Source organism: Microcebus murinus, chromosome 1 (assembly GCF_040939455.1).
Source record: "Microcebus murinus isolate Inina chromosome 1, M.murinus_Inina_mat1.0, whole genome shotgun sequence".
Lineage (NCBI taxonomy): Eukaryota > Metazoa > Chordata > Mammalia > Primates > Cheirogaleidae > Microcebus > Microcebus murinus.
Genome location: NC_134104.1, coordinates 57037556 through 57049808, shown reverse-complemented (window position 1 = coordinate 57049808; position 12253 = coordinate 57037556). Strand labels below are relative to the sequence as shown.

The following is a 12253-nucleotide window of genomic DNA, read 5'->3' as shown; positions in this document are numbered from 1 at the left end:
TTAATTTAAATCCACATTTTATTCTTTCACAGATTTTTAACAATTATACACAACTTTTAACATAAAGATAGTGAAATCTCAAGAATAAGGAGGCAATATATATGGCCTCTTCAATTCACTCTTCAGGATGGAAGGAAAGTTCCAAAGGGTACAAGTGTGAGATTTAACACTGGAAATATACATATGAAACTTGTTTAACTGGCTCCACTTAGGACCAGGCACAGCACAATAAATATAGAACTGCATCATCTTTTTAAAAGATCGTTGTAATTTTAACACATTCTTCCTAAAGAAATACGATCAGTGACCAATTTGAAATTCTACAACATATACGTGAAGGGAAACTTACAATGAGTATCTGAGCATAGTTCTAGCATCTTCACACTCATACATCAACATTCTCAAAATGAGTAAGAATGACTCAAATTCAAAACACCAAAAACAAATTTGGTCAAACTTTCTTCATCATATCATTCATTACTATCACAATCTGAGTTTGCTGTTAGGTTTAAGGTAAGAATAGAAAGCTTTTGAAATCGTTTAATTTCCACTAGTCTTAGGGCCACTGAGTAGGAGGCCACATTGGAAGCAAACCGATTAAGCAGCACCATTAAGTCCACATCTCAACAAATCACTGCATAATTTTTATCTGTCAATATTCTGAAAGGCTAAAAAAACTAGTATGGAAGAATACCTTTCCTTGGTAACAGGTCACTGTAAAAACATGCAATCTGCAAGAATTTAAACAAAACTATACCTGAATTCTCTACTGATTGTATCTTTCCTTAACAGACCAAAAGAAATGCACTACTTCAAAATTTAAATAACAACATGCCAGGGCATAAAATAAACATTTTATTTATGCTATTACATTTGGGTATTTGAGATTGTTAAACATGTTCACATCCCCTTTCCTCTTCCCAAAGAGGAACAATGGTGCCAGCACTATTGGTCAGAAAGAGTTAATAGGAAACTTGCTCTCAGAGCTATTCTACAGTGTGTCGTCTTATACAAACACAGAGATTATTTTTAAACATATACTTAAAAGACAGGATAAAATGATCTTTTCCATATGACTCAGATTCTGTTATCAGCAGATACAAGAATTTCATTCCTATTAAACAGAATGGAAACTGTTATGCTGCTGCAGCCATAGATATTCTGAGAAACCTTTTGAACCAGTGAATCAAAAAACACATGAAAGAAGTAATATTTTCTACCATTGGTAAACTGGCTGTTCAAAAATTCAACAAGCAAATAAACATGCAAACATGTAACAGATGTTATTATTTTGTAAAAACATAATGCCACTCTGGCCCCAAGAATCTCTACAGCCCAGCTGGTCCTTAAAGGTGCAAACAACCTTTAACCACTACTAAATATCTTCTCTCTGGCATATGACTGCCCATCACACTGCCACATGATTCTTAGAAGTTTGGGCTTCTAAGATGTTTGAAGAAAAGAGAGTATGATGTGGATCAAATTTTCAGTGATTGCTTTAAATATATTTCAAAAAGAATTTCCTAGTAATGCAGTGTATAATAGTCCTTGATACTAAATTTTTCCTAGTGAAATAAAATATGCTTTAACAAGACAATGTTGACCTAAGTTTGACCGCCTGGCTCTTTTTTCACTTTTTTAGAGCATACTGATTCACATATTGTGCTGAAACCCACAAATGCCTATTTTAATACAGTATAGTTCCCAACAGTTTCCCATAAATATTCCTGATTTATATTGGGGGAAGCAATGCATAATTGGAACATTAATCATTTAAGTTTTTAAAAAGTAATTATTTCCTGCAAAGCAATTACTTTGCAAAATGCTAAGCTGCAAATGACCTTATCTCATAGATACTGAGTCAAACAGTACCTGTCAAAAGGTATAAAAATCTGGCCTTCCATTCCAAATCCACTGCAAAGAGAGTACATGCAGTAGTCCTGTTTACAATTTAATGGAGATCGGGAAAGGGCAAACTTAGGACAAGGAGTGTCATCACCCTACATACAAGTTTACAGTAGTATAGCCATTATATATCATATTTACTACATTCACCACTTTGGACAAAGGATCAGGGAGGCCCTTCACAACGCCAAAACAAAGGAATGTTTGTTTTATATAAGACCTACCAAATAAACAGGGAAACAAATGATAATACACATAGGCACTAGTCTCAAAGCTGCACAATAGAGAAGCAAAGAGTCTGAGATGAGGAATTTAGGAAAATATACACATATGAGCTTGCTGAGGCAAAGGAGGAAATAAGTCACAGTTCTAATCTTCAAGGCTACGGAATGCATTCTGCATATCTTCAAGAAGCTGTGCATAGTCGCTCTTGATCTTTCCCTCACCATCTTTCACTGGATCCTGAAAAAAGACATGACAAATTCAATTTACCTTTCTTTTTTTGAAACAGTCTCGCTTGTTGACCAGGCTAGAGTGAGTGCCGTGGCGTCAGACTAGCTCACAGCAACCTCAAACTCCTGCCTCAAGCAATCCTTCTGCCTCAGCCTCCCGAGTAGCTGGGACTACAGGCATGCGCCACTATGCCCGGCTAATTTTCTATATATATTAGTTGGCCAATTAATTTCTTTCTATTTATAGTAGAGACGGGGTCTTGCTCTTGCTCAGGCTGGTTTCGAACTCCTGACCTCGAGCAATCCGACCGCCTCAGCCTCCCAGAGTGCTAGGATTACAGGCGTGAGCCACCGCACCCTGCTTCAATTTACCTTTGGAAAATAATTTTCACAATGTATGGTAAGTTACTTGTATTTAATGTATTTTGAGTAGTAGGTTAAGTGAGGTATACTGGTAAACCACAAACAGGAGCCAAAACTATCCTCATTTTCCATTTTTTCTTAAGGGTATAAATGTGTAAATAGAGTCATAATCCAACCAACCAGAGAGAAAACAATTTAAATTTTGTATTTTGCCTGCTAACTACATGCAATGACCAATGTCTTTATCCTCAACAACATGCACAATATTGGGAAATTATGCAACGCCACACATTAGATGTATTAATATATGACTACATACACATGATAATTAGGAATTAATTTAATCAAAACAGAATTTACTATTTGAGATCTGATAAGTATCACACTGGGATGGAAAAGTAAATTTAGGAAATAATAAGGAAAATGCACAAAATCAAGTATTCAAACTGTTAGGGACCGACCTTCCACAGCCCCACCGGACAGAAAAGCAGAGACATTGAGGATGCAATCACACAAGAGGAGGTTTATTTTTTGGCTAGCCAGGGTCCAAGCCCCAGAGCACCAACGCAGTGGCCACTCTCGCAGGCAAGGACTCTCCTTTGTGTGTTAGTCTCTTTTTATAATTTAGTTGTTTATATACTGGTCATGCATCCACCCCCACAGTGATTTTCACTTCAGCCTGCCCCTGATAGGCCCTAACCTGTTCCGGATCCTAGCTGAGAGACTCAGGTTTTTGCTCTCTTTGTCTTTTTCTTTGCATCTCATAATATACTCATAATGCCTTGCGGTTAGCAAACAAGCAGTAAACAGAAGCTGGAAGGTGTCTATTGTCCTTATAGCCCAGGATCTTATAAAACAACCACATATTGTCCACACCAACTGGAAATTTCCTAAATGCCTGAGAACAGGAAAATAATACTCTTCAGCCACAATATAAGGCTACAGAAGAATATTTAAAGACACATAAAAAAATACCTTAAAATGTTAACTTGAAAAAAAATGTTAATTTGATATAATGAATATAAAAATAGAAAAAATATAACTTTAATCATACTATAAGAAACTATCTCTACTATATTTCCTTTTCATCCTCTTCCTATGAATATATAATTTTCAAAGACAATATGTGGATCAAATTACATATGAAATTTTTATAATCGGATTTTTTTCACTCTATATACCTTAAGCATCTCTCCATGTCTTTGGATATTTTTTACAAAAAGATTTAATGCCTTCATAATATTCTATCTTATGGACATTCCATAATGTACTATTGGCTCTGTTTATTCTTGCATGATATTTAAGAAGTTTAACAACCTTTTACATATATCCATATCAAAAATCTGATTATTTTCTTGTTCTATATACCTCAAAGTGGAATGATAGGACCCAAAGGGTGTGAATGTTTTAAAATTCTTGATACAGTGACTATTTATTTGCACAGGTTTACTTTCAATCTATAGTATAAATGAACACACATTATATGTACACATTTTTAAAATCTTATATTGTGTATACACTCAGACGATCATTCTCTTTCTTTTTTTGAGACAGAGTCTTACTTTGTTGCCTAGGCTAGAGTGAGTGCCGTGGGGTCAGCCTAGCTCACAGCAACCTCAAACTCCTGGGCTCAAGCAATCCTGCTGCCTCAGCCTCCCAAGTAGCTGGAACTACAGGCGTGTGCCACCATGCTTGGCTAATTTTTTCTCTCTATATATTAGTTGGCCAATTAATTTCTTTCTATTTATAGTAGAGACAGGGTCTCACTCTTGCTCAGGCTGGTTTCGAACTCCTGACCTTGAGCAATCCGCTCGCCTAGGCCTCCCAGAGTGCTAGGATTACAGGCGTGAGCCACCGCACCCAGCCCAGACAATCATTCTCAATAAGTGATTAGTAAATATGCCTGGATGTTATAACTTATGATAATTAAATAAAATTCAACTAATCAAATATTTTAAAAACAATCTTATACATTTGAGTTTCTACTAATAATTTCATTTTATATTTTTATCTTGTGTACTTCCAAAAGAACAAGAGGCCACTTAAAAGTTAAAAATGATGTGTAATACATGACATTTAAAAGAAGTAAACAGAATAGACATCATTTCAGAAGAACATGGGGGCTAGACATTAACAGGTACTTGAAGTAAGGTAATTGCTACTTAGCTATGAATTAAGTTCTAAATTGCCTGGCAGCTAAGACAAAAGGAAAAACACATCAGCATTTATGTTAGACATGACATACTATAATTTTTATCATCAGAACTCCTACTGGAACATAACTTTGAGGACTGTATCAGTTTTACACAAACTAAACATGTGTGGAAAAGATAAATGCAAGTTTCACACACCAGGTTTGGGACTCAAAGAGTTAGAAAAATTAAAAAGAAACATTTCCTACTAAAAAAAGTTACAGTAGAAATAAAATATACCTTGAATTTCATGGAGGAAAGTCTATACAGGATCTCTCCCATGTGCTCACGGATAATGGACCATGTGATTTTATTATCACTCTGGGCAGTGGTTTCCACAGCTCTACGGGCCATATCATAAAATGCAATCATGTTGGACAGCATCCCTACTGTTTTATAGAATGGGCAGAACCTAGGATAAATGAAGGTCAAAAAATTAACAAAAACAAATGCCACAGTAGTTTCATACTTTATAAAACCTAGTTTATCTATAAACTACCAGAGCATTAGTTTCTTTATTTAAATATGCAGACTGCTTTTATTTACTGGATGATAAGGAATAAAAAAAGAATAGTGGAAAATACCAATAACTACTTAACCAGAGTTTTTGGACAGACCAGTCTCAGGAGATGGCATAGCCATATGCAGATATATATTCCTTTATTTATTTTAAGGGTGATATTTATTTTTCTGTTAAAGTCACTAAACAGGAAAACAATGAAATAGTATTGCTATAAGCTAATGACTCTCCAAGGGTTTGTTTTTGTATAATCCAGTTAAATAAGTAACCCAAACGGTAAAATAACTGAATTGTAAAGACTCCCTTGTGATACGGGGTTAGGGTTTAATGAATAATACGAAAACAAGAAACTGCAAGTCCCTAAAGTTAATAGTAGTTCTTATCCCTTAATGCGTTCATTTCCATTTACCCATACCTTTTAATTACAAAGACACATGAACAAATATTCAACTTCGAGCACACAGGGTCTCACCAACTTCCTGACACATTTAAACACATTTGCATACACAACTTCGTAATACTCCTATTAAACCATTTCCACAGGACTGTCCCTTGTTGAGATATCTTTGTGTGAGTGTAGCAGATTTCTGAGGTTTACTGATGTGGTGTATTTTCTGCTTGCCTTACATTCTGGTAATCCTACTTGCTCAATTCCCTCTTCAGTCTTATATGGGACCAAACAATATTTGAGGGAGAAAAGATAGCCTGGGATAAAAAAAAAAGCTCAAATTCTTAAAGTCTAAAAGAAAAGGGAACTTTAAACAAGCCTTGGTAGTAGCACAGACAATATTGAAAAAAAAGCAAGCACTGGGCAGGGCTATAAGAGGGTCTTTTGTAGAAAGAAAGAGAAATAGGACTCTAGGAAAATGAGGAAGGAAAGCAGAACATAATTATTTAGGGAAAGAGTAAAAGACTATGGGCAGTAAAGAGATGTGAAGAAAGTTTCTGAGGGAGGCAATGATCCCCAAATTCTGCACACCAAGCCATAAATTAATCAATCTAATTATAGATGATTACATGAGTGAAAATACTGCCATAATTGGACAAATAGAGCAAATCAAGACAAGGAAACATTAGGTCATTAAATGTCTGCTATGAATATACAAAGTATACCAACATACAGTCAGAGTATATAAGCCTGTATGAAGGGACCAAAAAAAAAAATGTTTTTAATGTGTAGGGAGCTCCTTCACCAAAACAATAGAAAAATCCTCAAATAAAAAAAAAAATCATGTGCTCGCTTCGGCAGCACATATACTAAAATTGGAACGATACAGAGAAGATTTGCATGGCCCATGCGCAAGGATGACACGCAAATTCGTGAAGCATTCCATATTTTTATCCTGAATACATGTCTAACAGTCGTCCTTGCATCGTTGGCCATTGCTTTTCACTGCCTCTAAAAGATAAAAGTTGCTCCAGAAATTGGAGATATATTTGATTTAAAAGAAAAAACTTGAACAAATGGACAATATGTCTATTACGAACACACCAACAAGTAATGGTGCCTGTCTGAGCATTGTGCATAGTTTGATGTGCCATAGACAAGGTGGAGAGAGTGAAACATTTGCAAAAAGAGCAATTGAAAGTTTGGTAAAGAAGCGGAAGGAGAAAAAAGATGAATTGGATTCCTTAATAACAGCTATAACTACAAATGGAGCTCATCCTAGTAAATGTGTTACCATACAGAGAACGTTGGATAGAAGGCTTCAGGTTGCTGGTCGGAAAGGATTTCCTCATGTGATTTATGCTCATCTCTGGAGGTGGCCTAATCTTCATAAAAATGAACTAAAACATGTTAAATACTGTCAGTATGCCTTGTGATAGTGTCTGTGTGATAGTGTCTGTGTGATAGTGTCTGTGTGAATCCATATCACTATGAACGAGTTGTATCACCTGGAATTGATCTCTCAGGATTAACAGTGCAGAATAATGCTCCACCAAGTATGTTGGTAAAGGATGAATATGTTCATGACTTTGAGGGACAGCCATCGTTATCCACTGAAGGACATTCAATTCAAACCATCCAGCATCCACCAAGTAATCGTGCATCGACAGAGACATACAGCACCCCACCTCTGTTAGCCCCATCTGAGTCTAATGCTACCAGCAACGCCAACTTTCCCAACATTCCTGTGGCTTCCACAAGTCAGCCTGCTAGTATACTAGCAGGCAGCCATAGTGAAGGACTGTTGCAGATAGCATCAGGGCCTCAGCCAGGACAGCAGCAGAATGGATTTACTGGTCAGCCAGCTACTTACCATCATAACAGCACTACCACCTGGACTGGAAGTAGGACTGCACCATACACACCTAATTTGCCTCACCACCAAAACGGCCATCTTCAGCACCACCCGCCTATGCTGCCCCATCCCGGACATTACTGGCCAGTTCACAATGAACTTGCATTCCAGCCTCCCATTTCCAATCATCCTGCTCCTGAGTATTGGTGTTCCATTGCTTACTTTGAAATGGATGTTCAGGTAGGAGAGACATTTAAGGTTTCTTCAAGCTGCCCTATCGTTACTGTTGATGGGTATGTGGACCCTTCAGGAGGAGATCGCTTTTGCTTGGGTCAACTCTCCAATGTCCACAGGACAGAAGCCATTGAGAGAGCAAGGTTGCACATAGGCAAAGGTGTGCAGTTGGAATGTAAAGGTGAAGGTGACGTTTGGGTCAGGTGCCTCAGTGACCACATGGTCTTTGTACAGAGTTACTACTTAGACAGAGAAGCTGGGCGTGCACCTGGAGATGCTGTTCATAAGATCTACCCCAGTGCATATATAAAGGTCTTGATTTGCGTCAGTGTCATCGACAGATGCAGCAGCAGGCGGCCACTGCACAAGCTGCAGCCGCCGCCCAGGCAGCAGCCGTGGCAGGAAACATCCCTGGTCCAGGATCAGTAGGTAGAATAGCTCCAGCTATCAGTCTATCAGCTGCTGCGGGAATTGGTGTTGATGACCTTCGTCGCTTATGCATACTCAGGATGAGTTTTGTGAAAGGCTAGGGACCGGATTACTCAAGACAGAGCATCAAGGAGACCCCTTGCTGGATTGAAATTCACTTACACCGGGCCCTCCAGCTCCTAGATGAAGTACTTCACACCATGCCAATTGCAGACCCACAGCCTCTAGACTGAGGAATTTCTTTTTACTGCTGGGGCCCTTAACATTAGCAGGATGGTGGACTATAAAATACAATCCTGTTTATAATCTGAAGATACATTTCACTTTTGTTCTGCTTTATCTTTTCATAAAGGGTTGGAATATGTGTTTGCTGCCTTGCTCCTAGCAGACAGAAACTGGATTAAAACAATTTTTTCCCCTTATTTAGAACTTTTCAGGCATGGCTCAGAGCTTGAAGATTAGGAAAAACACATTCTTATTAAATCTTCACCAGTTATGTATGAAGGAATCATTCCTGTGCTGGAAAGTTTAGCTCTTTAAACTGTCTTAGAGCCTTTTATATGCAGAACATTGATAGGTGTTATTCTACAGAATAAATCCAATATAACTGATTTTAAAGGCAGAGAAGTTCTCAAAGTTAATTCACCTATGTTATTTTGTGTGCAAGTTAGTATTGTTGAACATACACTTTACTCCAAAAACATTGTGCCATGTGGGTGAATTAATTTTACCAAGAGCAAATTTGTGTTTAAAAAATAAGATAGCAATGTATTATATAACCTTTCATCCAAAATATTTTTTGCAAGTTAAACTAGTGAAGACGATTTCAATTCAAATTGTCTTACAACTTCAGTTTTATTTTTGCCAAGGCAAAAAACATTAATCTGTGTGTATATTGAGAATTTCTTAGAATTACCAAAGAAATGTCATTTAAATTACATTTGTTATCCCCTAATGGATGACTTATTTATCAAGAAGTATACGTCTGCCCTGTTAAACAGTAGATGTATTCTTCTATATTTCTGGGCACAAGGTTGATTACTAAGAAGCCTAGAAGAGGAATTTCTTTTTCCTTCATTAATTCATAGGGAAAGGTTTTGTATTTTTAAAAACACTAAAAGCAGTGTCACTCTACCTAATATCTCACTGTTCTGCAAAGGTGGCAGTGCTTAAACTAAATAATGAGTATTTTGGAAACTGCTAAATTCTATGTTAAATACTGTGCAGAATAATGGAAACATTACAGTTCATAATAGGTAGTTTGGATATTTTTGTACTTGATTTGATATGTGACTTTTTTTCGTATACTGTTTAAATCATGTATGTTATGGACATTGTTTAAAATTCAGTTTTTGTATCTTGGGGCAAGACTGCAAACTTTTTTATACCTTGTGGTTATTCTAAGCCCTTTGCCATCAATGATCATATCAATTGGCAGTGACTTTGTATAGAGAATTTCAGTAGAAAAGTTGCAGATGTATTGACTGTACCACAGACATAATATGTATGCTTTTTACTTAGTTAGTAGCACAAATAAAACTGAATCTCAACATGAAAAAAAAAATCAGTATTGTTTACCTGTCATAAGGAGTATATCCATTTTGTTGTAGGAAGTCATCTTTGATAAGTTTTGCTACCTCCAGGGTAATTTTATCTGTTTCTGCTAAAGAAGCCTAGAAGAGAAAAAGATACATATAATATATATATATATATTTTTTTTTGAAATTGACTTATATAATGTGGGATCAATGGTGGCAGTCAATGGTGGCAAGCAGAAACTGTATAATACACAATCACCTATCACTAATAAATTCACCTTATAACAGCTTTTTTTTTTTTTGAGACAAAGTCTTGCTTCGTTGCCCAAGCTAGAGTGAGTGCCGTGGCGACGGCCTAGCTCAAAGCAACCTCAAACTCCTGGGCTCAAGCAATCCTGCTGCCTCAGCCTCCAGAGTAGCTGGGACTACAGGCATGCACCACCATGCCCAGCTAATTTTTTCTATATATTAGTTGGCCAATTAACTTATTTCTATTTATAGTAGAGACAGGGGTCTTGCTCTTGCTCAGTCTGGTTTCGAACTCCTGACCTCGAGCAATCCGCCCACCTCGGCCTCCCAGAGTAACAGCTTTTTTGATTGTTCTTTTTTTTTTATTGTGGTAAAAAGCACATAACATAAAATTTACTCTCTTAACCATTTTTACGTATACAGTTCAGTAATGCTAACTATATTTACATTGCTGTGAATCAGATCTCCAGAACTTTTCCATCTTGCAAGTCTGAAATTCTATATCCATTAAACATTAACTCCCCCAAAACAAAAAACAGACAAACAAAGAAACACAAAAACCAACTAACTCTCCCCTTTCTCCTCTTCCCTCAGCCCCTGGTAACCGCCATTCTACTTTCTATGAATTGGACTATTTTAGATACCACATATAAGTGAAATCCCACAATATTTGTCTTTTTTGTGACTGGCTTATTTCACTTAGCATAATGTCCTCAAGGTTTATCCATGGTGAAGCATGTGACAAGATTTCCTTATTTTTTGAGACAAGGCTTACTCTGTTGCTAGGGCTAGAGTATAGTAGTGTCATCACAGTTGACTGCAACCTCAAACTCATGGGCTCAAGCATCCTCCTGCCTTAGCCTCCCAAGTAGCCAGGACTACAGGCATATATCACCATACATGGTATATATTTTTTGTAGAGATGAGGTCTTGCTATGTTGCTCAGGATGGTCCTGGGCTCAAACAATCCTCCTGCCTTAGCTTCCCAGAGTAGTAGGATTACAGGCATGAGCCACCTCGCCTAGCCTCCTTGCTTTTTAAGACTGAATAACATTCCATTGTATGTATATACCACATTGTTTATCCATTCATCCTGAGATTGACATTTGAGTTATTTCTACTTCTTGACTATTATGAATAGTACTGCTATGAATATGAGTATGCAGACTGATGATCTTTTCTTGAAATACTTCTTCACATCCTGGCTTGCCATCTTAATTATTTTAATTCTCATTCTTATGTTTGTTTCACAGAAATCTATAAAACCCCTAAAAAGTTAAATTTTTTAACATTACATGGTGGTTTAGAATTATGAAGTATGTACTTACCTGTTTTTTTCTTTTTAAATCCTTTTTATCCCTAGTCCTCTATTCAAGCACAGATAAACATTAAAATGCATTTTATGTGTCTCCTTTTATTTGTTTAAATTCATGTAAAATGCGTTTTATTTTGTGCCAGTGATTTTTATTATATAAAGCATTCTTACTTGTGTCATTGGTACTTTGGTTTTAAGATCCATCCATGTTGCTGTGTGTCAGGTAGTCTCCTGCTTTCAGGTCTGGTAGAATTCATTCTCTGTGGTGTGCATCCTCCCTATTTTATCTTCCATCTAAGATTTTCTCTAATTCCCTACCACCACAAGTGTCTACTTAAGGACCTGTTTGAGAATTTTTTTGGAGATAAATATCTAGAAGCAGAACTGCTAGGTCCCAGAGTATGCAAGCAAATCCTATCAGACTGCTCTCTACAATGGCAGCACCAGATGTTACGTCCACAAAGTACACCAGTTCCTCTAACCCCACAATGCCTGGCAAGACACAGCTTTCTAATTTTTGCCATTCTAACCAATGTAATGTGATATCTCATTGTTGTCTGAGCATTTTTCTACAGGGCTGTTAGTCTTCTGGGTTTCCTCTTCTATAACCTGTCTGTTCTTTCCTTTGGCCACATTTCTATTGGGGTTCTAGGCTTCTTGTTAACTTACAGGAGATCTTTGCACATTTGAGATATTAGCCCATCAGTGTTAGATGTTGCAAACTTCCTCTCCCAATGTCATTGGTCTGTTACCTTTATCCATGATAGGCCCTTACTGAACAAAAATCCTTACTTTTAACCTTTTTTTGGTTGT

The 12253-nt window shown here is 36.9% G+C and overlaps 1 protein-coding gene, 1 non-coding gene and 1 pseudogene across 2 annotated transcripts in view; 2 read left to right on the top strand and 1 right to left on the bottom strand.

Moving 5' to 3' along the window:
• Positions 1-12253, bottom strand: part of ATP6V1A (ATPase H+ transporting V1 subunit A) — a 53797-nt gene continuing 41544 nt past the window's right edge. Inside the window, exons 13-15 of the mRNA XM_012787537.3 lie at positions 9917-10011; positions 5153-5324; positions 1-2367 (exon numbers count right to left, since the gene is read on the bottom strand). Coding sequence (XP_012642991.2) covers positions 2275-2367; positions 5153-5324; positions 9917-10011 — 360 coding nt within the window. The 3' untranslated portion in view covers positions 1-2274. The remainder of the gene's footprint in view (positions 2368-5152; positions 5325-9916; positions 10012-12253) is intronic.
• LOC142874910 (U6 spliceosomal RNA) lies at positions 6666-6772 on the top strand. The gene has a single exon (XR_012922490.1). It is a non-coding gene; the product is annotated as a U6 spliceosomal RNA (small nuclear RNA).
• On the top strand, positions 6847-8554 carry LOC105883926 (mothers against decapentaplegic homolog 4 pseudogene; annotated as a pseudogene).